Source organism: Polypterus senegalus, chromosome 9, assembly GCF_016835505.1.
Source record: "Polypterus senegalus isolate Bchr_013 chromosome 9, ASM1683550v1, whole genome shotgun sequence".
Lineage (NCBI taxonomy): Eukaryota > Metazoa > Chordata > Cladistia > Polypteriformes > Polypteridae > Polypterus > Polypterus senegalus.
This window is the reverse complement of record NC_053162.1, coordinates 125,939,468-125,967,368: the sequence shown is the minus strand read 5'-3', so window position 1 is coordinate 125,967,368 and position 27,901 is coordinate 125,939,468. Positions and strand designations below refer to the sequence as shown.

Here is a 27,901-nt window from a genome sequence, read left to right as displayed (position 1 = left end):
TGTTTTTGAATGTGCATTCGACTGCCTGTCACAGACCTGCATTTTGAAATGCTGAAATGCTGTAGTTAAAGAATTATATCAAGATGCTAATTGCAGAGTCTAGAACTAAAGACAAAGTGGATTGACAAAGATGTATCATACCTCCTATGGCATTCAAGATTTGTTGGAAATTTAGCAGCCAACTTAAAGACTGGACTAAATGTAAATAAATACATCTATTTGCTTTTGCTCTCCTTTGAAGGCAAGAAAGAGAAGACGGAGAGTAAGGGAATACTAAAATCCTGACTTCTCCTAGTTATTGGTCAGAAAATCAAGGCGGTAGACAGCTTCCCAGTTCTTGTCTCGTGTAATTTCAAAAAATGGTGGAGCCAGCACCATTTTACAGATTCAGATTAACAAAGCCACACAAGTATTTGGATCACATGGCAAGATATAGATCTCCTTGTGTTATGCCATGTGCACAAAAATAAAGATTTACAATAGTGATGTCACTGAATGGATGCAAATCTTGAAAAATGGTACAAGAAACTATAGTTAAATTACAGGTCTTCATTAGTCACAGTTTATGAAGGTCACTTCAGTTATGTGGTCTATGTGCACCAAAGTGCATCATTATCAGGACCTGAGTCACAAAACACAGTGGAAATAAATGTTAGTGGACATGGAGCAGAGGAAATTAAAATGGATTGAGCATACATACAAATAGACTGGAGACAATGTAAAAACAAAAACTTCCATAACCTAGAATCCAAACAGGAACAGGGTAGACAGGTACCAGTAGAAAAGCATAGGTAGAAAAGCACATAGCCTTTGGAGCAGGTTTTTTCGAAGTGTACTAACCTTTCCTCACCTTCTCCTACAGATCCCCTGAAGGGAAACCAACATAAAGTACTTCCTGCTTCCCTTGCATGACCGCACCCCCTAAGAGGTCACGTCCTGCTTCAATTATTGGACCCCACCTCTTCCTCCCTGGCCATTATAAAAGCCCAACTCCTTTTGTCTTTAGTTTTTCCTATTTTGGACATGTAACCAGACGTTGCTATTTTTTAACTCTTGATATATTTTAATTTGAACAATGTAGGGGGTGGCTACCCAAACCCTTTTCTGCCTTCTTTGTGCTTCATTATAGTAATGTAGTTGGAAGGATCCTGCTTCATGTTGTCAGAAGAGCAGGACCTTAACAGCATCCCTACAAACCTGGCAACCGAGCTACAGCAGGTTAAAGTGTAAGTGGTGGAGTCCAAAGCCTGAAATGAAGCTTATTTGGCTCTCCATCAAGATCAGCCTCGACACTCATCTCAGATACCCATCCCACTGGGGGTCTGCCGGAGCCAATCCCAGCCAACACAGGGCACAAGGCAGGAACCAATCCTGGGCAGGGCGCCAACCCACCGCAGCTGACAATGATATTGAATCTTATTTTACAGTTTTTGAGAGAATAGTGAACCGGCATTGATGGCCAAGAGGGTAATATCTTGGCGCCCTTCCTGAAGGGTGACGTGTAATGGGTGTATTATGACCTCTCCAAGGAAGATGCCACTGACTGTGGTAAGTTCAAAACCAAAGTCCCCAAAAGATTCGGCTTTTCCCCGGATTAGCAGGCGAGACAATGGTGAAACTGGTGCTTCGACCCAGAAAGGCTGACACGCACGCAGCCATTTGTAAAGTATCTATCTATTTGAAATATGTGGCCAAACCAGGTGCTGGTTAAATATAGTTGAACAAATTGCCTGCAACGCTTTGATAAATGGCTTGCCAGATTCCCTCGCCCAGCCGGTCCAGCTTTAGCCGTAAAAAAAGCATGGAGGCCCTCATAGAGGTTATTGAGTGAGACAGAGCAGTGTCTGAAACCGAGAGGGCTGAGCATCCTGCGCACTAAACCCGACAGACCCAGGCCTCCCCAGCCGACCCCAACAGACGACTCTCAGAGCCTATCACTAGATCCAAGGAGAAAAATCCAGTGCTTTCCTGCTGTTTCAAGTGTGGGAAGCCCCGACACATCATGACAACCTGCCCCTTGTTGAACGAACCAATGAAGTGTGGATTAGCCCTCAGAGTCAGGTACTGTGCACTTGTTAATCCTCTGTCTCTTTCCCATACAAGAGTGACTATTATTAATGGGCATCGGGTGGCAGCTTTATTTGACTTTGGCAGCAACATTTCAATTGTCACTTGCTGCTTTGTGTTATCACGAAGTGGTTAAAAGAAAGGGCCAGTATAACGTGTATTCACGGTGAACCAAGGGGGTACGCTAAAGCCAGGTGTATAATAAGTATAAGAGATCACCTCCGAAAGCTTCTCCATTTCCCATGTTATTAGGCTGAGACTGGTCCAAAATTAGAAGTGATAACCAAACAGTCATTCCTAACACAGCGGCAAGCCTTAATATGGATGCACAAGGTATGTCCCAGCCTGCCTCCATGCCGTGTTTAGTTGCGGCACCTAGGTTTGACGTGGCAGTACAGTGTGACATGGTGCCTGACTCGCCAACAGCATCCTTTGAGGCGTCTGCATCGCGTCTGGAAACCACACTCCAGAAGGACAACCTGGACCAGTTATCAGACCTGCATTTTCAGTATAGACAGATGCAGAGTTCATTTAAACGGGAGCAATGGAATGACGACTCCCTAAAGAATGCTAACAATGCAGTTGTTGCTGTAAACAGCCAATGAACACAACATCCCATGCTACAAGAGCCGCACTTTGTGATCAACAATGATCTTCTCTATCGGGTAGCAAGCATGAGGGGGAGGTCAGGTCCCTGTTGTTAGTCCCATGGACCTTCCGGTGGGAGGTCTGTGATCTAGCACATACCCATCTCCTAGGTGTCCATTTGGGAACTGAAAACACTTTGGAGCGGAATCAATGAGGAGGTCCGTCGCTTTTGTAGCTCCTGCCTCGAGTGTCAGCTACGACAGAATCCTAGCAGGGACCATGCTCCTGTTTTTCCTCTTCCCTTAATAGACATTCCCTTTGAAAGTATTGCGGTAGACATCGTAGGACCCCGGTACCCTCATCCTGAGGACATAAATATATCTTGGTCCTCATGGATTACGCTACCCATTTCCCAGAGGCTATTCTTTTATGCTTAGCCATTTCCAAGACAATCGCACGGGAACTTATAGGGGTTTTTTGTGATTTGGCATCCCCAAGGAAGTCCTAACGGACCAAGGGATGCCTTTTACTTTGGAAACGTTCAAGGAGGTGGCCAAGTTACTGAAAACAAAGCATCTGAAGACCTTGGTGTATCATCTACAAACCAATGGCTTAGTGGAGAGATTTAATCAAACTCTCAAATAGATGCTACGCAAGGTAGTCAGTGAGGATGGGAGAAACTGGGCCAAGTTACTTCCCCTTGTGTTGTTTGCCTACTGGGAAGTACCACAAACCTCCACAGGCTTCTCCCCCTTTAAATTATTATATGGACGGCAGCCCCAAGGCATATTGAACATTCTAAAGGAGGGTTGGGAATAGGAGGCCCTCACTTCCACAAACATACTCAAATATATCGCACAGTTACGCGATAGACTAGACAAAATCCAACCAGTACTAAAAGAACCATATGACGAAAGCTTAAGCAGCACAGGCCCCTGTTATGACCGAGGCACAAACCTCCGTGAGTTCAATCCTGGAGATCATGTCATGGTCTTCATTCCCACTTCTGACTCCAAATTATTGGCCCATTGGCAAGGCCCCTACAAGGTTAAGGAGCAAAAGGGACTCATCAATTAACTGGTGTTTTGTCTTGGTAGAGTAATATATTACTCTGCTTTCCCCTTTTGCAGTATTAGTATGTAGACTTTGTCAGAATGCCTCAAATCTCACAGACTGTTTATAAATTATTGTACCATATAGCTTCTCCCCACCTTCCTCTCTAAATCTATAACCTCAGGCAGTTAGGTGTAGTAAAAGACAAGTAGTAGTTAAGTTACAATTTAAATAATGTATTATTGATAATATTCATAAATAATAACAATATGCAAAGTACATTTGAATATTGGCAACCATACAACCTAATAAATGGTGATGTGTAGTTTCAGGCGGCACACAGATTTGTTAGTTACTTAAAATGTCTCTTAGTTAAGTCTTCATCTTTGGTCAGCTTTCTTAAGAACAGGCCACATGCCTGTCTCAATATGGCTGCCAAGCTGTGCTCTTCATTGTGTTGTCCTTTTCAGTTCATTGTGTGAGATGGCCTTTTATCAGTTTGGTAAGAGGGAGAGAGTGAGATAAAGCAAGCAGATTTATAGGTTTTCTGTCCAACACCTAGAGCCATTATGGCATTGTGGTACTTAAAGGCTTTTGATTCAAGACAGTTCCAAACAGCCATACTTCAGACCAATGGGAAGAAAGAATACTTTCACACCTGCCCTCCAAATCATGTGTTATGGTAACGCTTTGCAGTTAGGCAGTCTGTCTTTCCTGTGGGAGCTGACTGAGAGACTTTAGTAGAGAAATATTGATCAAACTTGTTTGAGGCACTTCCTCCAACCCTGTTGTAAAATTACAAAGTGACCCATTCTTAAAAGGGGGGGAAGGGATTCTTAAGCCATCAAACCATTGCTATTATTATCTATAATGTAACACTAATATTTCATTGCTTTGTCTAAGTTACAAATAAAGACATACAAACTATTTGTCAACTTGTATGCAAAATTTCACATCACAACAATCTGGTAAAACAACTAAATCATCGAAGCCGTGGAAGGAACAAGACCCTGGGACTCCCTCCGGCCAGCACTGCTCCCTCTTCGCTCAGAAAATACACCTCAACTTCGGCCCAAATCTGACACCTCTTCAACAAATGGAGCTTGAGGCAGCAATCCTATTGATATCGAGAGTGGTGAGTGAAACACCTGGGCAGACATCTCTGATTGAGCACTACATAGTGACACAGCCAGTGTTAGTCGTCAGGGAGTGGCCCTATTGCCTCCTGGAAGCCAAACACGCTGAAGTGGAGCTTGAGATTTGACGGATGCTCGATGCTCGACGGGGTGATCGAAGAGAGCCATAACCCCTGGTCCAGTCTGATCATTCTCATCCCTAAGCCTTGTGGTATGGGATGATAAGACAGACGCTGCATTCAGTGACCTCAAGCAGGCCCTTACATCAGCACCCATTTTAAAAGCACCAGATTTCTCTTTGCCTTTTATTCTCCAGACGGATGCTTTGGACACAGGAGTAGAAGCCGTGCTGAGCCAAAGCGTTAATGGTGCTGAACAACATATAATGTACCTAAGCCAGAAACTGTTGGACCGGGAGACCAGCTATGCCGCGGTCAAGAGAAAAGCTCTGGCGATCAAATGGGACGTGAGTTTACCCTTGTCACTGACCATGCCGCTCCTCAGTAGATAGCTTTAGATAAGGAATTGAACCTGCGAGTCAGGAGGTGTTTTTTGGATCTACAGCCGTATCACTTCACTGTCCTTTATTGCAGGAGTTCTGTTCAGGCCAACACTGACACCCTCTCTCAGGCTCACAACCTCTTGGTTTGGGACACCCAACCAGACAGGTCTGGGCTGAAGGGGGGCCATGTCACACACGTGTGCTTGGGAGGCAGACTGAGGACTTAACCGAGGGTGGAAAACAAATTTTTTTGAAGTGCACTAATCTTTCTTCTCCTTCTCCTACAAATCCCCCGAAGGGAAACCAATATGCAGTAAAGTACTTCCTGCTTCATCTTGCATGACCGCGCCACCTACAGAGGTCACAACTGGCTTCAATTATTGGACCCCACCTCTTATTTCCTGGCTATTATAAAAGCCCAACTCCTTTTGTCTTTAGTTGTCCCTGTTTTGGACACGGAACCAGACGCTGGTTTGGAACCATTTCTTGGACACTTGATATATTTTGATTTATATGCTGTACAATATAGGGGGTGGTTCCCCAAACATTTTTCTGCCTTCTTTGTGCTTCATTACACCATAAAACTGGTGATAAGAAAGAGCCCATAAAACTGGTGATACGGATGCTTACAGACTGGCCAGGAATAGGCTAAACAATGCATTTAGATATGCTAAATAGAGCTTCAGTGTTCTGCAAACAATCGCTCCTCTGTATGGAGAAGCCTTCGGTCTGTTACTAGTTACTAGTATCTGGATCAAGCTTTGCGCGTAATGAAGTGTAAAGATGAGCTGTAGCAGAAGCAGTTTATTTCTAGTCTTTAATACACCACTGTGATATGTAATATTAATTGCCAATCATAGGCACCTGTACATCATTAGATTGGGCTAAAACTCAGCAATCCTAGGGCAAGGAGCATTTCACTGTATGTGGCTTGAAGTAAGTCAGATCTTCAATGAAAGCTGATACACTCTGTTATGATGTGTTGCTCACCTCTGGGTAAATATGTGCAAATTGCATATTTTAATAATGAAAGACAGCAGACAACATTTAAACTTATTTTTATTTATTCCAGTAATGGAAATTAATGTACCCTGAAGTAAATGGGATGGAGGGGCACATTAAACATGAAATTGATATAGAAGGCTTTCTGCAGCCTCTTAAAATAAATTTTGAAGAATTTCAGCTCTCCAGTGTTAATTTTGCCAGCAGTGCAAGGGGGCACAAATTCCTACAGTAAAGGCTGAGCTGTGGATATGAGTGTGTCCTGTTGGTGTACGGGATGAAGGGGCACAAGAGATATGAAAATGTTATGGAACACTGCCTGATAGGCTTATTAAAGAAACTATGCACCTGTTATGAAAACGAGATCCCTCCCTAATTTAAAGGAATGGTCAAGATACTTATGAGGTTTTTTTTTTTTTTATATATAACTTAGTAGTATTTCATTCAAACGGTTTTATTCAGTCATATGGCAGAGGTGAAATATGAGTTCAACAACAAAGCATTTGCCATGGATTTTTACCCTTTTTTATCACCAAGGACAACTACCTAACCAAAAGGTTAAATACAAGTGATCATTTATAGTGTGCAAGTGGATTACAATATTTATTTTAATGATTTGTCAATGAATTATTAGTATTGATATTTTCCTAAATCTTATTTTCTGTTTTCCGAGCTCCCGTCGAAGAATTTACTAGTAACTTACAGTAAGTGGCATGTTTCGATGTCTTTTAAACAAATTTTAATCTCCGCCGTCAATCACACAGCACCACCAGTAAAATGACATTTACGTGTTATACACTTGCAGCCTTAGAACGCATACTTCGTTACATCGTTGTGCGTGAGGAAACAAAAGGCTGGCGGCTGCGCGACCATGTTTTGCTGACGGAGAGGACGGCATTTTGCACGGAGCAAACGTTAAATCAAAAGAGAATGGGCAAGCAAATATGCGTGAACACGAGATCTGTGACAATCACACCTTAGTGTGACGGCGTCAAATAAGAAATCTTGGTAACACCAGTAAATTAATTAAACTGTATTGGTAAAATACATGCAAATACTGAAAATATAACATCTTACTGCATTGCCACTTGATTCTGGAAACCACTAAAATTAAACAAAAAGCCTGAACTTACTGCGGATATGACAACAAAATATTAAAAGTCTGGCACAGTGATGCTAACCCATGTCCACTCTAATGGGTTTAATTATTGTAAAATTGCTGTTGTAAACTCTGTTACATCCCACCTTTCTGATAGAGATCTGTTGATAGTGACAAAGATTCTACTGCGGGACATTATGCTGTCGAAAAAGCTCATTCTTAGATGTGTACAGTACACCGTTACCACGAATATGTGCATCAGGAATGTTCGGTGACATTTAAACGATGGTCTACTCACATTGCTGAAATGCATTCTGCAAGTTGCAGTATCATCACCATTCACAGTTTTGTATTAAAAAAAATCACACAGCAAACACATTGGGCAATCGCTAATTAAAATCTTTTAGTTCTCACCAAAGATCCATCCATTTGCTAAATCGCTTATTCAGTTCAAGTATTATTAAGAACTACTGTGGACTGTGACCACGAGAAAAACTTCCCCAGGGCTTCTAGCGCTTCTGTCAAAAATGACCGCTCCTACCCTACACGCCCACATCCTGCGAAGCCAGGCAGTTGAACTGTCGCGAGACGGAAGAGGAAACTGCGTCCTTTCAAAGTAAAGGGCAAATCGAGGAAAGAACTGATTCCGCCAGTAGTCAAGATGGCGACTCCCATGTTGCAGAGTGCAGCGGAGTTGCTGGAAACCTCGGAACCCGCGCTTCGACTAATAATTTCTATACTAATAGGTGAGTCATGGGGTGGGGGGCGACTAACATCTAATTTTTAAATCAGCATGTTGAGGCTTAAAGAAAAAAAATACATAATGCACAAAACTGGATATGACAAGTATGAATCAATCCTAGATCAAGGAGGATATGGGGTCAGGGGTTGACAAATATAGCGGACCACAATGTGACGTGAAAAAAGAGAGTGAGGGCGCAAGAGGTGGTGTCCTAGTGAGCGAGTTGGGTTAATTTGAGTCACTGAGGGGGAACTACATTGGCAAGATCTCTTGTCAGGAGAGGGCGTATCGCACAACACGGATTTAAAAAAAACACAAACAACTTCTTACAGGGACAAACTAAGCTAGCGAGTAATATCTTGAGATGGGCATCAGAGTTTTAAGTTTTGTTTTAGGAGTCTCTGTTTGTTGAATTTGGAAACGGGCAGATTATAGGACACGTTGGTAATAGCTTACAGGTAGAACAGGAGAAACCTGAAATGTAGCATGAAAAAGTGTATGACAGGCAGAAAGGGTGGTGTTTTTGGACTTTGCGCCGACACATCGACAGACTGCGTGTGTCAGTTAGTTTGTCTGTTTCGAAGATGATATAAGATGTTCATTCTTCTGCTTACTGTCGTGTCTCTCCCTAAGGGATGTGTGCGTGTTTACTAAGTTGAGTGCTGTTTGAGGTTTGTTGTTGATACCTGTTTGCTTATCACGATTTCGTGGCTATTATTTATGTTTATCTTGAAATATATTACATATATATTGTATCCTTACAAGTTGTGTGACCTTTAAATTAAATGTGAAGCAGTGTTACCTTTTCAAAGTCACCACTAGTATGCTTTCCTCAACCAAACACTATTTATTTGCTTATCCAAAGATTAACAGTTTTAGTTTTACAAAGGTGTATATTTATATTAAGTGGAACATGTTGATGCCCTTTCTTGGCTGCTTCACTTGCAAAGCATTGCTGAAATGCCCGTCTCATTCTACAGAGGAGAGAACTGTTTTGAATTTATATGTGTTAGTGATTGAAATACTGGTCCAGGGATACCGAGTATATTTTCTGAAGTTACTGGGTCCTTTTCTGCCATTGCAGAATAATTCCCAAATAAGCTTTGGGTCTTAACTAAAACCTCAATCATTTGAATTTTTGGTGTGTGTGTAATCTGACATATTTTTTCAAGTGATCCCATATTTAATGTTCACATTGTTTTTTTAGATAGTGAAAGGCTGAAGTTATATTCTGGCTTGTGAACGCGTATGTGTCATTGATGGATTGTATTTATCACCTAGTGAATCAGTTAATGAGTTCTGCTACCAGACCCTGCAATCTCAGGACGTTTGTGGGTTCATCTTGCTCATTTAAATGCTTTTTAAAACTGCTTTGTCTTTAGATTTCAAGTATAAGTAAGTCGTGGAAGTGGGTATGTGGTCTTGCATGTCAAAGTATGAGGTTACTGGAAAGGGGTATGTGTCACTCCTAATATCTGTGCAAAAGGACAAACGTCCAAGTTTTTAGAAACCTGGTACTCCCTTTTTTGCTATATGGTTGTGAGACATGGAAGCGATTCAATGACCTGAGGTGAGGACTGGACCCCTTCAGTACTGCGTCTCTTCGGAGAAGCCTTGGGTACCACTGGTTTGACTTTGTGTCGAACGTGCAGTTGCTCACAGATTCCGAAATGAGATACATAACTTGAATTTTGAGGGAGTATCAGTTACTGCACTATGGTCATGTGGCATGATTTCCGGAGTGTGATCTGGCTCACAGGATCCTCATTGTTGTGGACCCAAATGACTGCACCAGGCCAAGGGGATGCCCACGTAACACCTGTCTGTGGCAGATAGATGGTTATTTTCGGAGGGTGGGACAGGACCGCTTATCTGCCTAGGGGGTTGCCAACCAGGATCCTGAGCAGTTTTGTCATGTGGTTGGTGAGGCAACATGCTATACCAGTGCGTGCTGCCAGACCTGACCTGTCCTTGTTCACATCTGTTATAGATAGCCAATGCCTATCTTAGCAGAATTGGGTGCTAAACAGAAAATAATCCTGGATAGGCCACCAGTGAAATGCACATGCATGCACGCATGACTACACTCATTTATAATGAACCAATTTAGAGTTCCTCATTAACATAATATGTTTGTCACAAAAAATTAAGTGCCCAAATAACAATAAATGACATCACAGGTTCCTGTGGTTTGAGCAGTCAAACAATGGTCTGCAGCCAGAGTGTGTTGGATAATTATGGTAGTCTTCAGTGTAGTGATTTTCTTGTTAAGTCAGAAAGTGTTATTAGTTATATAAATGCGCTATATAAATGTAAAAAATTATTATTATTAAACCTCTTTTTGAAACATTACACATAATTGTTAGACTGTTCATCATTTATAAAGTTGAAAGCTTGTTTGAAAGTTTCAGAATTTAACGATCCTTATTAATTTTTTTTTTTTTCCATATTTCTTTTTTCCTGCACCTTGTAATGTTAAATACAAATTTAGGATTATATTCTGCTTAATGTGAATCTAATTAACACATTTCAGAATGGAAACAAATGGTTAGTTATTTTAGAGTTACAGTATAAACGTTTTCAGAATACTTGCAGCTGATGTAGTTCACTCCTTTAATCTTCTTTGTTTCAAAGGCATCTTTCCACACATCTTAAAATACTGAAAAAGATTGTTTTTGACAGTAAAAGCAATGTTTCCTGGTAAATGATTTTGTAGGTTTCAGAGTGGAAATAAATTACAACCATGGTCTTTTTAAAGTATATAAATAACTTTTGATATTTTTAATATTTTAAAATCCTAAATTATCCTCTTCACGGTATTGTTAAAAAAAAAACCCTTAGATCCTTAAATTAAACAATACCATATTTGTTTTAAAAATCCCCAGTGTGATGCTAGGCACTTGCAGCCTTTCATTAATGAGTATGACACTTTTTCAAATCTATCTTTAGAGTAGTTTCAAGGAAGGTGATTCAACAGGTTGTATCCTAACAGTATTCTAACAAAATTGTATTCCTTATTATTTGGCATTTGAATTAGTATCCAAGAAGAGAAAGACTCTTAGGGAGATGGAAGATGTGCAGGTGACCAAATGATTGCATGTTCCTTATTTAATTTTTTTCCCCACAATGTTAAGTGCATAAAGTAAACAATTTTTGCTCAAAATTTGCAGAAATGTTATTTAAGTTTATACCCAAGAAAGGTTTCTTTAATATTCTTTTTCATTTGTGATTTGGTGAATTATGCAGGTAGAACAGAGGCAACAAACCATTTGCATGCACCTGTAGGTATGGTGTTGATTGGGTGATGCATTTTGTTGGTTTGGCCTTGGATGTAACTGCACATATGCCCCAGAAAGTTAATTTATTTTCTTGTTTACATTTTAATGTTTGCAGAATTCCGTTAAAGGAAGTGGTTTGTTGCACCACTTCTTAGTGTGCTAACTTTATCTTTCTTTAAAAGATCATTATTGACCTTAAAGCTGTTTTATTTCCAGCCCCGATTTGTGACTTATCACTACAGTGTTTTTAATCCTTCTTTGTTTTAAACTTTTTAGTAGTAAGAGCTGTTTAAAATTCTCTACCTGACCAAGAGGGACATATATTATTGCAATGTAATATACTGTTATTTTTAAGCCCCAATTTCTAGGTAATTATCAGAGTATTAATATATCTTTTATTTATTGATCCATTTCCTAAACCTGCTTCATCAGGAGCAGGATTGGGCTGAAACTGGAACCTATACTAGCAGATAATGGGTGCAAGGCAGGAGCAATCCCTAACAGGATGTTAGCCCATTGCAGGGTGAAGTCACACAAGAACACATGTACACATAAACACACAAACGGCCAATTTACCATCACCAGCCCACTTAATCTACATGTCTTTGGACTACAGGAACTACCACTACTACTACTACTACTACTACTACTGGACTACTGGACTACTGTTAGGAAACACATGTTTATAATGGGACAATATGCAACTCCACACAGGGAACATTCAGGATATGAAACCAGATCTACTTATTATGATGCAGCACTGCTACCACAACACCACTGTGCTGCCCAGCTTTTATTACATGAAGTAAATTTAAATTTTCTTTGTTAATGTAAAAAAATGTAGATCTGAATACTGTATTTAGGATTTTTATTTATCAGCAACTTTTAATATGTCTCTTAATAAAATGCTTACTTTTGACTTTTTTGTTGTAAAAAGAAGTTATTTGCAAGAAATTGCATGCAATTATTTTTTGATAAGCCAAAATATAATATTCATCCAGACCTAATTATGAGAATATACTATTTTGAAATCTCTGAATGTAAAAATGAAAAGTACAGCTCTGCCATTACTATCACCATCACACAATGACCAACTGTAATGTCAATTTTCTTCTATTTTTTTGTTTTATTTGTTCTTCTGGAACAATTTACATATTTAGTGCTGCCATTCTGTAACTATAGCTTCTGTTTTTCATGTTTTTCCACTTTCTTTACCAGGTAAATATTTAGTGTCAAATATTTTTTTAACTAATTTTGAAATGTTCGGGATCATTTAAGCTCACCTTAACTTCAGAGCATTGTCAAATTGCAATATTGAAGTGACCCATACATAATGATTTGTTTCAGGAAAAGTGCAAAAATTCAAGAGTTGGGTGTAGTTATTGACTATGCTACTACAGTGGGATGCAAAAGTTTGGGCAACCTTGTTAATAGTCATTATTTTCCTGTATAAATCGTTGGTTGTTACGATAAAAAATGTCAGTTAAATATATCATATAGGAGACACACACAGTGATATTTGAGAAGTGAAATGAAGTTTATTGGATTTACAGAAAGTGTGCAATAATTGTTCAAACAACATCAGGCAGGTGCATAAATTTGGGCACCGTTGTCATTCTATTGATTCCAAAACTTTTAGAACTAATTATTAGAACTCAAATTGGCTTGGTAAGCTCAGTGACCCCTGACCTACATACACAGGTGAATCTTATAATGAGAGTATTTAAGGGGGTCAATTGTAAGTTTCCCTCTTCCTTTAATTTTCTCTGAAGAGTAGCAACATGGGGGTCACAAAACAACTCTCAAATGACCTGAAGACAAAGATTGATCACCATCATGGTTTAGGGAAGGATACAGAAAGCTGTCCCAGAGATTTAAGCTGTCTGTTTCCACAGTTAGGAACATATTGAGGAAATGGAAGACCACAGGCTCAGTTCAAGTTAAGGCTCAAGTGGCATACCAAGAAAGATTTTGGATAGACAGAAGCGACGAATGTTGAGAACAGTTAGAGTCAACCCACAGACCAGCACCAAATACCTACAACATCATCTTACAGCAGATGGAGTCACTGTGCATCGTTCAACCATTTGGCACACTTTACACAAGGAGATGCTGTATGCAAGAGTGATGCAGAGGAAGCCTTTTCTCCGCCCACAGCACAAACAGAGCCGCTTGAGGTATGCTCAAGCACATTTGGACAAGCCAGCTTCATTTTGGAATAAGGTGCTGTGGACTGATGAAACTAAAATTGAGTTATTTGGGCATAACAAGGGCGTTATGCATGGAGGAAAAAGAACACAGCATTCCAAGAAAAACACCTGCTACCTACAGTAAAATATGGTGGTGGTTCCATCATGCTGTGTGGCCAGTGCAGGGACTGGGAATCTTGTCAAAGTTGAGGGACGCATGGATTCCACTCAGTATCAGCAGATTCTGGAGACCAATGTCCAGGAATCAGACAAAGCTGAAGCTGCGCCGGGGCTGGATCTTTCAACAAGACAACGACCCAAAACACTGCTCAAAATCCACTAAGGCATTCATGCAGAGGAACAAGTACAACGTTCTGGAATGGCCATCTCAGTCCCCAGACCTGAATATAATTGAAAATCTGTGGTGTGAGTTAAAGAGAGCTGTCCATGCTCAGAAGCCATCAAACCTGAATGAACTAGAGATGTTTTGTAAAGAGGAATGGTCCAAAATACCTTCAACCACAATCCAGACTCTCATTGGAACCTACAGGAAGCGTTTAGAGGCTGTAATTTCTGCAAAAGGCGGATCTACTAAATATTGATTTCATTTTTTTTGTGGTGCCCAAATTTATGCACCTGCCTGATTTTGTTTGAACAATTATTGTACACTTTCTGTAAATCCAATAAACTTCATTTCACTTCTCAAATATCACTGTGTGTGTCTCCTATATGATATATTTAACTGACATTTTTTATCGTAACAACCAACGATTTATACAGGAAAATAATGACTATTAACAAGGTTGCCCAAACTTTTGCATCCCACTGTAGATATCGTATGTCTACAGTCGTATCAATTAGTCTGCCATGTGACATCATGCTAATTTGATCACTTTTACATCTTGCCTGAAGAAGGGGCCTGAGATGCCTTGAAAGCTTGCATATTGTAATCTTTTTAGTTAGCCAATAAAAGGTGTCATTTTGCTTGGCTTTTCTTGACATTCATTCAATAATCGTGTGAAACTTTGGTGTTTAATAAAGAGTTTGTTTCCCCTGAACAGGCTGTTAATCATCAATATTACACTGAAATGCTGAGGTGTCTGCAGGAAAGCTTTATTGAAAAAAACATCTGGAGTAGTGGTGCATGCAAAACTGCAATTTGCATCATAACCACACACCTGCACACACCATTTTCATTTTCATTTTTCAGTCAAAGTTTTGGACCAAACACAATGTGGATGTTGCTTTGCACTCCCTGAATTTAACAGATCTCTCTCCCTATGAGGTGTTTTTTTTTTTTTTTTTTCCCCTCTGAGAATTTAAAATTGGGACTGAAGGGAAGACAATTCAGTTCCATGGAAGAAGAAAAGTAATCTTAGAATGCTTTGTACAGGAATTTTTAGTAGGAATGTTAGAAGCAGTGGAACAAGTGTATTGTATCTCAAGGGGAATATTTTAGCAGTGACTAAAACGGAATTGCTGTAAGTCATAGCAGTTTTTTTTCTTAATAGTTTGGGCAGTGTTTGGGTCTGTCCTCGTATATTGTAGAACTTATAGGAAGCCATGTTAAGGATTTATAATTTTTAGTTAGTTAAAATTAATTTTTTAATTTTTATTTGCCTTGACACAACAGTAAATAACAGCTCTGGTTGCTTGAACACAAAAGTCATCTTCATTTTGAATTGAAAATCACCAAGATGTAACCCCATTTCTGTTTCCAATCCAGTGCAAATCCAATAGCAAAGTTGCATCTAAATTTAAATAACCAAGAAATTTTTCCATCTCAACACCATCTCCTCTGACTCACCAGAAGTTCTTTTTGCATTATGCATTAGGCCTGTCAAATTACATACAAGTTTACATTAGACTGTTCCAATTAAAAATAAGTACTGCAAATCTACAATTGAGCTTGAAAGTTTGTGAACCCGTTAGAATTTTCTATATTTCTGCATAAATATAACCCACAATATCATCAGAGTTTCATTCAAGTCCTAAAAGTAGATAAAGAGAAACCAGTTAAACAAATGAGACAAAAATATTATACTTGGTAATGTTCATGAGTCCACCATCAGGAGAGCACTGAACAACAGTGGTATGCATGGCAGGGTGCAAGGAGAAAGCCACTGCTCTCCAAAGAAAAACATTGCTGCTCATTTGCAGTGTGCTAAAGATCACTTGGACAAACCAGAAGGCTATTGGAAGAATGTTTTGTGGACGGATGAGACCAAAATATAACTTTTTGGTTTAATTGACAAGCATTATGTTTGGAGAAAGGAAAACACTGAATTCCAGCATAACAACCTTATCCCATCTGTGAAACGTGGTGGTAGTATCATGGTTTGAGACTGTTTTGCTGCATCTGGGCCAGGACGGCTTGCCTTCATTGATGGAACAATGAATTCTGAATTATATCAAGGAATTCTAAAGGAAAATGTCAGCACATCTGTCCATGAACTGAATCTCAAGAGAAGGTGGGTCATGCAGCATGACAACAACCCTAAGCACACAAGTTGTTCTACCAAAGAATGGATAAAGAAGAATCAAGGTAATGTTTTGGATTGGCCAAGTCAAAGTCCTGACCTTAATCCAATCGAAATGTTGTGGAAGGACCTGAAGTGAGCAGTTAATGTGAGGAAACCCACCAACATCCCAGAGTTGAAGCTGTTCTGTACGGAGGAATGGGCCAAAATTCCTCCAAGCCGGTGTGCAGGAATGATCAAAAGTTACCAGAAACGTTTAGTTGCAGTTATTGCTGCAAAGGGGGGTCACACCAGACTCTGAAAGCAAAGGTTCAAATACTTTTGCACTCACAAATATGTAATATTTGATCATTTTCCTTAATAAATAAATGACCAAGTATAATATTTTTGTCTCATTTGTTTAACTGGTTTCTCTTTATCTAATTTTAGGACTTGAGTGAAAATCTGATTATGTTTAGGTCATATTTATGCAGAAATACAGAAAATTCTAAAGGGTTTCACAAACTTTCAAGCACAACTGTAATACATTCAAACATAGTTTAAAAATTGCAGGTGGTAAATGTTCATGCCCTTGTAAGCTTACAGAGACTCTATTTCTGACTGTTTTTTTTTTATTTATTTACTAGCTGGAGTATCCGTTGTTGCCTGGGATCTATAATCGGTGAATTTAACAAATGAAAGAAACGGAACAGTTTTGTGATTGACATTTTATTGTAATATGTAATATAAGTGGTTATTCCAGAGTATTTGGATACAGTATATTTTTTTGTTTTGCCTTGCGGTGCGACAATGAACAAATTCTGAGGATTGCCCATTCTAGAACATGATACATAGAGTTGTGTATGTGAAAAGCATGGATTTTCCAAATTGATGCCTTTAACTTGCAGTGATTGCCCTTGAGCGCTATTAATTGACACAGCAAAAGCCAAACGAACAGGAAATAATAATATAGCCTGGTATATTGGAAGAAAGAAATTGGATGGAATACGGTTGAAGCAGTAATTGTTTTAGTTGCATTTTATTAATTTAATTTATGTCAAGTCAGTTGCCAACCAAGATTTGGACTACAAGTAAAAATGTGTGTTGGCTGAAATAGCTAAAATTAGCATAGTAAACACTTTTTTTTTTTTTTTATTTCTTTCTTTTTTTTTTTTTTACAAATCAGTATTTATATAAACGATTTCTAAGCAAAGCTGTAACATAAAATTTCAGTAAAAGAGTTTTGAGAATAAAAAGAAACATGATCCTGAGTAGACAGATCCTTTTAACATACAGAAAAGATATTTTAAACTTGGTTCTGCACAGCGTTAATTGTAGAGTTTTTGGTCCAGGAGGAGAGCAGTAGGCTTCAAAAACCTGCCCCAAAATGCTTTGTGTAGGGGTTTTTAAGAAACAGAGCAAGGTCTTGTTAAATGTTCAAAAAAACGGAAAGACTGACCCTGGAGATAGAGAATATGTGATCCTGGTAGCTGATGGATATTGGGTTATCTGTTGGCTCACTTCACATTAAATTTTTGTTTAGTTGTAATTTGAATAAAAAAATAAATAAGCATTTCAGAGGACTGAGTTAAAAACAATGCAATCAAAAGGAAGGAAGAAGAATTCAGTTAACAAAAGAAATTGGTCACTGATTAAGAAATTGGCAGAAAAGAAAGCCAGCAGCCCTCTGGGATCAGAGTTGGACACACCAGTATATATTAATTTGCCGTATGAAATTGTGTTCTAAAGTGAAGCATGTTTTTTAAATTGTAAAAAGTGTCATGCCTGTTCTTGTGATTTAAAAGGCTTTTAAACTTTAAGAATACGTCCATTTTTCAAAGGGTGTTCTCATCTTTTGATCCATGGTTTTAGATTGTACATGTAAATGGTATATTGATGTTGCTTTAGGAAATGAGTGGCAAAACGCAAACGATTTTTGTGACGATTCATCCATTTTAAAAGAAAACTACTGTGGGGGGTTGTATGGAGGCACAGTGGGTAGCGCTGCTGCCTCGTAGTTAGGAGACCATGAGACTCCCCGCGTGGAGTTTGCATGTTCTCCACGTGTCTGTGTGGGTTTCCTCCCACAGTCCAGACATGCAGGCTAGATGCATTGTCAATTCTAAATTTTCCCTAGTGTGTGTGTGTGTGTGCCCAGGGTTTGTTTCCTGCCTTGTGCCCCGTGTTGGCAGGGATTGGCTCCTGCAGACCCCCGTGACCCTGTAGTTAGGATATAGCAGGTTGGATGATGGATGGATAGACTTCTATTGGTTAAACCGCTGTCTCTTTCCTGTAGAAAAATGTCACACTCAGAATAACTCAGTCTTACATTGCGTGAAAGATCAGAGACAAATCTGAACTTTTGTCGTTCTAGTTATTTCATTCATGTGCTATAGGAACAGTGAAAGATATGAATTGCTTTTACTCACTCAAAAAATGTCCACAGTTGTTGTTTTATTATCCTATCCTCAACATAAATGACTCGGCCTGTGCTGTTAAATTCAATAATTGTCTCGTGGAGCTTCAGTCTTCTTCATCATGTTAGCTATCACATTATCTACCCTTTACCACACAGAAAAGTGTGCAGTGGTGTGTTATAGTGATATTTCCCTCTACTTACCTTTTACCTAGGGGTAAGTGTACTCGTCAGGTTTGATACCGGGTTGGTCTACTGTCGCACCTTAAGATTAACGCACCCATACAGTGATATACTCATGCACACAGAAACGTAACAGTGCCCTATGAGTGACAGTCACACAGCTGGTTAAACTCTAGCACTTTAAACCACATAAGTGCTTTATGAATAACACAACTTGTCTCTTCCTTAGAACTTCAAGAGACTTACTTTTTATCAGCACAAACAAAATATGATGTTTAAAATATATGTTAGACCTAAATATTACTTCAGTCTCTAAGAATACATTTAAATATATAAAGGCTCAACATCCTTGGCTATAGGCCATATATCAACCAAGAATGTCTTACTTTATGTAAAGTTCCCTGCTATTGGGTTGAGCTCTCACCTTCAGCCCTAAATAAACCTTGCAACATGGAGCGTATGGCAAACCTCCGACTGCCCCAGGTGCTCTTAAAAGTATCTACTTTATTACAGTTACTCCAGATATGAAGACAACATATAGAAAGTTAAAAGCAGCGTGGTATTTATTACATGAATAATAATACCAAATGGAACAAAGAAAATAAGATTGATAATAAAGTCTGAATATAGTCTTTAGAAAAATCTTACGTAAAAGTAAAGTTTTCAAGGATGAATGTCCTGGGGAAGCATTTATCTAGCACTCGAAGTTGTTCATGAGATGCTTTGCCAACGATCAGATGGAAACAGCTGGAAGTTGCTGGTGCCCTCTCCTGACATTGCTCTTCAGACGAGGCATATTTATTATAGAATTCTATGCAGGGGTTCTGCAATACGTGATTGTTAGATATTCCGATTGGCTGGCTGTCAATATGATGAATGAATTCACTCCGACTCTTTAATCTATCTATTTTGGGTACGTCCTTTTCCCCCAATAATGGTGTTGCTGTATCAAGTCCTGCAAGGTCTTACCAATCTCCTGCCTCAAGCTGTAAACTGGTTTGACAATTTCTAGTCCCACGGCATCTCCTTTTGTTAGCAGGCTGTAAAGTAATCGGATACAGCTTGAACCATAGCATGTCGTCCTGTTCCCAAGCTGTAAACCAATTTAGTCCTGGTGCCCTTCCCTTCACAAATACAATTTAAAAATCCAATTTGGTAATTAGATCAATTCAGATTTATTCATGTATTCAAAGTACAATGGAACTCTTATTTGCACAATTTACAGACACGCACCTTTCTGTACTTTTTGATTAAAATATTGTTGAATAAATACTTCCAGAATATCAGAGCAGTGAACACAGAGGGATTACATTAACATGGGATTGAACTTTTGAATTGAAGACTTTACTCTCTCCCTCATGCTTTGGTTAAGGATATTGATAATAAACTTTCTGATAGAGGTGATGGTTATGGAAACCAGCTCTGGACCACAGGAAACAATATAAAAAAACCCATGTAATTTTGTTAGCCATGGGAAATAATCCACATGTCAAGTCATCCAGTTGTTTGCCCACAACGAGCAAAATGTATGTATTTTTTGTTAAATATGGTTATATGAATACTTCTAAGAAATCAGAGCAGTTCCCGCAGAGGAAATGCGTTTCCATTGGATTGTGCTGTTGGATTGTAGACCTGCTTCTTCCCATCATTCATTGGGTTATGAGTACTGTCTTCATTTCAATTCACAAGCTCCTTGCTGCTCTCTAAAATGCACACCCATGTGTGGTAGATTCTGATTATGAGCTTTTGATAAGCATGCAGACTAAATGAAATTCACATATTCTTTTGAAACGGTGTTCATGTGGCCTAAATATTATATTGCTGTAGCACGCCCTAGTAAACTAGTGGCTCAGAGGATGCACAGATGTGACACATTTTCTTCTATCTCGGCTGTTTACAATAACATAGAGCTTCTTATTAATAGCAATAAACAATTTTTGGATTTCTGCTTAAAATTACTTTCCAAACACTCAGACACTACCCATTTCTAAAACTGATTACTTTGTAACATACTTATCCATTCCTATTGCTTTGGAAATGGCCTTTCCAGTGGATTCACCTATTACTCAAACAGAGCTCCAGGAGGGAATTAGACTTATGAAGCACCCTGCAGAGTTCTTCATGTTTTTATGTAAATATTGTTCCCTCCTTTCTCCACATATTGAATCTGTCTACCTCCAGATTAATTATATGTCAAATATAAAAGACTATAACTTTGGCTTTAAAGTGAAGTAAGGAGCCCACAGATTGTTCCAATTTTATTTATATATTCTGATTCTGAGTTGCTTTGAGAAATTTCTTGCTCGGTAATCCCAGCTATTTATTCCTAAATGAATCTGGGTTTCAGCAGTTCCCATCGGGCATAAAGTAACCTTAGATGGCCCCAGCACATTACAGTTTCTGTTCTTATCCTTTCACATTGACCTAGTTGCAGGGAAGGCATTTAACAATGTCAATTAGAAATTACTGTGGCAAGTTCTTCTGGCAGGGTTATATCATCATGACTAAGACCTACCTGTATTTATCCCTTTTCCATGTTACTCCTACCAACTCTATGATTGAACATCAGTAATTGGTGTTACTGTATATCATAAAGATCTCATCCAAGGACTAGCAGTTGTTCTCTCTTCTTTTTTGCCTTTTCCAAAAACCTCTGTCCGCCTTTCTCCAGCTCTATCTTGGTTTCACCTATTGCACTGTACATAATTAGCCATAAAATAAATTAATATGCTTATTACATTTTGCAGTTACTGTAAGATTTCTCCCTGAGTTTCCTAAGTTTATTCTGTTTTATATGGCCCTGTCAGACCATAAAATTAATTGGTCAATATCAGCTCCTATATCCTCTCTCTTCTTCAGTCTTCTCAGTTAATCCCACTATTAAACTGAAATGTTTAAAACGTTAAACTTAAATGTTTTGACTTCTCATACATGCTATAGCTGCCACAAACTGCAGAAAACTGTTTAAGGCACAAAAGGATTCTTTTTGTACTGTTCTCCTCTAAGATGAATATTGCCTCTTGTTTTCATTACATTAATACTATGCCTCATTTGAATATTGTAAGTAGAAATTCTCTTGTCCAGTTTTCTAGACTACAAAAGACCTCTGAAAGCCTCTGAAATTTGACTGTCAATTAAAATGATCCTAGAGTCATCCAGATCCCTTTCTTTTTCCCCATTTACTTCCATGATGTTTAAACAATGCTTCCCTAGTTTAACCCCCTTAGCATTAGACCCCATTGTTTCTTGGGCTGTAAAAACAGTGCTAAAATTGTTAGTCCCAATTGCAACTCGGGCAACGGTATAGACATGTCTTTTGTAATACCCATGGATTATTCAGGCTGTAAAAATGCTAAAAGAGTTAGTGCTGAGCGCTGACTTGGGCAATGGTATAACCACGTCTTGAGTAAAACACCAGACCTGAGTCTCGCCCACACAACGGTATAGAGGTGTCTTCTCCTAGCCTCATAATGGCATCCTAAGGGCTGATTCATACTTCACGCTCAGAATGTGTATGCACAAGCGCCACACGTTCCCAGCGTTCATTGGACGCATCCTCAGAGCATGTCCTCAGAAATTAACGTGATGCATACGTGAGTTGCAGTACCAGCAAAAAAATTGGGGGGCGCCCTGTCTTCAAGTTGGAATGTGACATCAGAGACTATGTTTACTATCAACATGTGACAGCAAGCCGCTTTGCAGATCCTACAGGATTACTGTGCATGCTTTGAATGTTTTGATGTGTTCAAGCAAATCATCAAAATGAAATGCTGACATACAATGCTTTTCTTCATCTATTTCTTGCGTAGGCAATGCAATGTGGCATATTCCCTATTGTAATGAGATACATTTTAAAGCTCTCAAATACCATCTACTGTGCCATGATTTTTTTGTACCTTTGCAACAGCATCAGAATGTATTTGTGCCACAGAGAGAAAAAGTAGGGACTATTTCACGATTAAAGTGGAAAATGTGACTTAAATCTTGTAGTTTATTTTGTCATTAAAGTATAATGTCGTAAACGTCATCTTGAAACTCACCCACTTGTTACTTGCTATGTGCTTCTGGGACTTCCTCCTGCGCTGACAACTTCGGCAGGCAGTGATTACCACACTTATATTCTAGCTCTCTGCACATTTAGAATCCTTCGATTTTATACTTGATATCACCTTCATGATGAAATGTGTTAAAACATGTATGCTACATTTTGCAGATAAATGATTAACTTCATTTATATAATTAATTCTGTTAATAATCGCACATGTGGGGCGGCACAATAGCTGAACGGTAACAATGCTGCCTCTCAGTAGGGAGTCACGTCCCTGGTGTTCCCTGCCTGATGATTGCATGTTTTCCTGGTGGGTTTCCACAGTGTGCTCCAGTTTCCTTATAAGGACATGCAGGTTTGGGGATTTGGTGATGCTAAAATGACGCTAGTGTATGTATGTGTGTGCTTGTATTCACCTTGCGATGAGCTTATGCCCTGTCCAGGGATCATTTCTTCCTCATGCCCGATACTAGCTGGAATGGACACATCTGTGGATTGATGGATGTAACCATTAAACATCCATTCTTTTCAGAGATTTTATGGCAAGGTGTCCTGGGAATTTAATGGATGTTTCCGACAATTCACAACACAATAAAGCCGAATGTTGTTTTTCTCGCCTTGATGGTATCTCTGCCACCTGGTTGAATCCTCTGGATTTACATAAAGTATGTACACAAGTATAAACAGTACACCACTTCTGTAGCAGTAGCGTCTGCAGGCGCAAATGTCCCGTGAAGTATAGACCCTGCCTAAGAAACTCCTCTCAGCTGTGATAGGTGTATCTGTGTTGAGGCAGTGAAATTGAAACAGACAGTAAAACTGAAAGTGATTCTGGGAATCCGAATGTGACGCTCAAGTCACTCACACATGTGCAGTGTGCTATTCATTTGATCATTATTATTATTTGTATCATTATTATTCTTTCTACACTTCTGAGTTTGTATTTTTAGCATTTTTTTACATTTTACAGTAGAAAGATTAGATTTCATAAATGTGACATCATGATGTTCATTGATATCTCAAACTAAGTCCTAGAGACTGTGGTTTCCAATTCCAGTCCTTTGCCTGCAGGGTTTTGTTCCAACAAGTTTTACATTTGATGAGTTGTTTAACTATAAATTGATGTCCTTGTTCAATTCACCATTTTTCCTTCTCTTATTTACTGCTGTTTTCTAAATACAGAATAAGAAGAAAAAAGAGCAGCTAAAAGAAAAAAGTTCAATCAAAGGTTAAAGTGACTCACTGGTTATGAAACTGGTTGGAACAACAACCACACAGCCACAGGTGTCCCCACCAGACCTGGGAATCTCTTTTTGGCTTTGTTCTCATTTCCTCAGGTTTTTTTTTTTTTTTTGCTTGCGTTCCAACTTGTTTCTTCTGCTTCATTATATGACGTTTCTCCTCCAACACTTACTAATATACTGTATATAATTTGAACATGCTGTCTTCAATTGTTTTCCTTTTTATGGGATATTATATTCAAAACAATGTCTTCTGATCTGAGAATCCCCAGTCACCACATCCCATGTTGTGTACAACTTGAATCACGCACCTTGTAGACATTTTGCTTTGTAATTTCCTGACGTCCCATTTTACCATATTACTACTTTACCTTCTCAGATTTTCCAGGTACCTTTCTTTTTTTGTGCTATACTCTCACTCTTTTGGCTTTCTGTGCCTGACTTAATCCATCCTTTCTCTTATGATGTTATTTTTTCCTTATATAATTCTCCTTTACCTGGACTTATGCACTTCTTTTTTTTTTTTTTTCTTCTTCTTACTGGAAATCCCCTGACATCTTATCCTTTTTGTCTTTGGTAATCCTTTTTCTGTTTAATTTTGCTTGAACTCTGTGGTGACCCCTTCCTTCTAAAGTGGTATTGCACAGTGTGACTTTAGAACTGGGTGGGTTAGGAGCTATCATCCATTGTCCACTTAAAATTATGATTCTCACTTTGTAATGATTCAAAATATGTGAGTTTTTTTTTTTTAACCACCTCACTTTGTTTGGCAACAATTCTCATTAGGTTATGCAAGCTCATTATCGCCATACTTTTTGCAATCTTCTGTACCGGGCTTGGTTTGAGGTTGGGAAGGTGTTCTTATCATTATTTTATTTTGTGCGACATTGGTTGGCACTATTTCTTTGTTTTTTGTTGTCCCACATAATACAAATTTGTTGTCATAAAAGGCTAATTCTGTAAATGATCTGCAAAATCAGATATGTAAAATGCAACAGCCTTGTATTCATGTCTTGAGTAATGCGATGTAAAACTATAGCAAGGGGAAAAGCAACTGTTCTTTTACGTTTGAAAGGTAACTCTTCTCATTCTTCTTCTCATTATTATTATTATTATTATTATTATTATTATTATTATTATAATAATACATTCAGGTAATGAAGTTCAACCTGACAGACATGAACAGGAAAATGCATACAATCAAGATAGAAAGGTAAAGCTTTAAATATTAAAGGGACCGAGCCAACTTTATTGAAATGCAAAAAAAAGAGAGAACCAAAAATTAACCAAAATAAAACAGAAGTTATATTTAAAATCTTTTACATTCCTGTTTGGTGATACAGGGTTGTAGATGTTTGATTTATTACCAAAAATAAAATTGGAGATGACATACAGCTTTTCCATCAAAATTGCAGAGTAGTTCTATTTAGCTATTTACTGAAAAAATGTATCCAATTCTAGGATAGCAGTGGAGCCAATGCCTATCCCTAGCAACATTGGGTAGAGTGACACTGATCCCTTTCAGAGCATGTACACATTTATTGATGCTAGGTCATTTTACAGTCCACAGTTTGAATAACCTTGCATATAATGAAAGGAAGTGTTTCAGTAAGTAGTAAGTATAAGCAGTCATATATCTGTTTTGCAGCTGTTGCTTCTAAGACTCCTGTCTTTGAAGTACACTGTATAAAAGTATTGACAAGAAGATGTATCCTCATTGAAGTCAAAATTGTCTACAAACGGTTTTGCACCGACAGTGCAAATGCCAGGTAGAAGTTGTATTAGAACTGTTAAGTTTACAGTTAGTTATACAGAGAGATGTAACAGACATTAAAAAAAGCAAAATACAATTCTGTGAACTAAAATATAGTTTTGCTAAGTATCAGTAAAATAAAATACAAGATGCAGACCTTTTTCTAAATCATCAATTTTATATCAAAACTGGCATATGTGAGGTCTAGATAAGCAGAGAGGTAAGTGAAACATTAACAGTAGCTAATGAAGGAGAGGAAGGTATAGGTAAAGACACGCAATGATTTTGACCTTGGGTGTAATGAGCCAATTCTCCAGGATATATAATAAAAATAAAAATATATATTTGATACTCTTTTGGTGTTATAGTTCTAGGAAGTTCTTCTATATAGTCTGATGTGTTTTGCCTAATCTCTCAAATTTAACTGTTTACTTTTTTTATTCTTATTCTTTAGGTTACCCCCTTGCTTTGGTATCTCGATATTGTTTATTTAAGAAAGATGCATTTCTTATTCATCTCTTCCATACACTTACTGGCCTCTGGATAGCATATTTCAATTTTGGTAAGTTAAATAATTTATCTGTATCCACCACTTTATCATCCTCTATATTATATTCTTCTCATTGTCTTTCCTAATTGTCCCCCCTTGCAGGTTTCCAGCTCTTTCATTCATTCATCTGCATCTTGGTTCAGTTCCTCTTCTTAAGACTAATGGGAAGAACAGTCACAGCAGTGGGAAGCAGTTTTCTTTTCCAGATGGTAAGATAAGTCCATGTTGGTCTTTACCACGCATCTATTTGGGAAATTAATACTAAATGTATTTTATGCCTTAGTGGGCTAGTCATCTTTGTCAGCCCACAGCAACAATTACCCTGCTTTGTTTTCCACAGGGGTACCTGCTCACTGGCTATTACTACACGGCCACTGATTACTACGACATCAAGTGGACAATGCCTCATTGTGTTCTGGCACTCAAACTGATAGGTATAAAGCAGATTATAACAATCCTAGTATGATCTGTGTGATGAATTGTACCAATGTTTTCATCTGCAGTTACAGTAATTGCCTAGAAAAGAAAAAGGAAACTAAAGAATAAGGTATAGACAAACAAGTAATAAAAAGAATTTTACAGCGGGCATTGATAATATTTTAAAGCAAATCTTGTAAAACAGCATTTTATCATAAGTTATGACTTGAATCACAAACAGTATATATCATTATTTTTTCTTACTTTTATTAAGGAAATATACTTTTATGTAAGCTTTGCATAGTATAGCATATTGTGGTTATCAATAAATAATCACTAAACCATACAGTTAAAATAATAAATATTTGCAATATTTAACAATCTCTCCTATGTTAACACTTTAGCTTGTAGTGTTACTATGAAAAATATTAGATTTTTGTGGATGATTTGCTTCTGCTCTGTGTACTTATTTAATCTCAATTGACTCTAGAAGTCAAATAAGTAAAAACACAACTAAGCAGGCTTGTGTTTTAGAGGAGCCATTTATGAAGTGCCTTTTCCTTTTTAAATAATATTATTTTTAATAGTTTTTTTTTATTTTGTTGCTCTTTTTAAAATTTAACTCCCATCAAAATATGTGTGAAAATTTAATGAAACATTCTTTAACTAAATGCCTTTTTTTTCTGAAACTATTCATCTATTTTTTTTTCATAGTGGCTACATGTGTTGTCTGTGAAAAGTTTGTAGTCCTACTGCATGCTTTTAAGAAATTGCTCATTTAAGTTCTGTACTTTTTGCTGTTGCTGTATCAAGTCATGCAAGGTCTTCTCCGTGTTTGTTATATGTCTTAATAACCAAGAAAGATGCAATGCTAGATTAAGTGCTGAGTGCTGCTTGGATTAAATAAAATGAAATCAAACAAATCACCAGGCCCAGATAATATTTATCCTCGTGTTCTTAAGGAGGCTATTGTGTACATATATAAACCCTTGACACATATTTTTAGGAAGTCAATGTGCACTGGAGAGATTACAAAGGACTGGAAAATGTCAAATATCATCCCATTATATAAAAAGGGTGACAGGGCAGGTCCAAGCAACTATAGGCCAGTGAGCTTAACATGTATCACAGAAAAATTAATGGAAGGAATTATTAAGGATAAGATTGAGCAACACATG

The 27,901-nt window shown here is 38.2% G+C and overlaps 1 protein-coding gene across 1 annotated transcript in view; it reads left to right on the top strand.

Moving 5' to 3' along the window:
- Positions 1–8,069: 8,069 nt before the first annotated feature.
- Positions 8,070–27,901, top strand: part of lpcat3 (lysophosphatidylcholine acyltransferase 3) — a 43,968-nt gene continuing 24,136 nt past the window's right edge. Inside the window, exons 1-4 of the mRNA XM_039763762.1 lie at positions 8,070–8,193; positions 26,211–26,318; positions 26,409–26,515; positions 26,647–26,740. Of these exons, the coding sequence (XP_039619696.1) occupies positions 8,109–8,193; positions 26,211–26,318; positions 26,409–26,515; positions 26,647–26,740 (394 nt within the window). The 5' untranslated portion in view covers positions 8,070–8,108. The remainder of the gene's footprint in view (positions 8,194–26,210; positions 26,319–26,408; positions 26,516–26,646; positions 26,741–27,901) is intronic.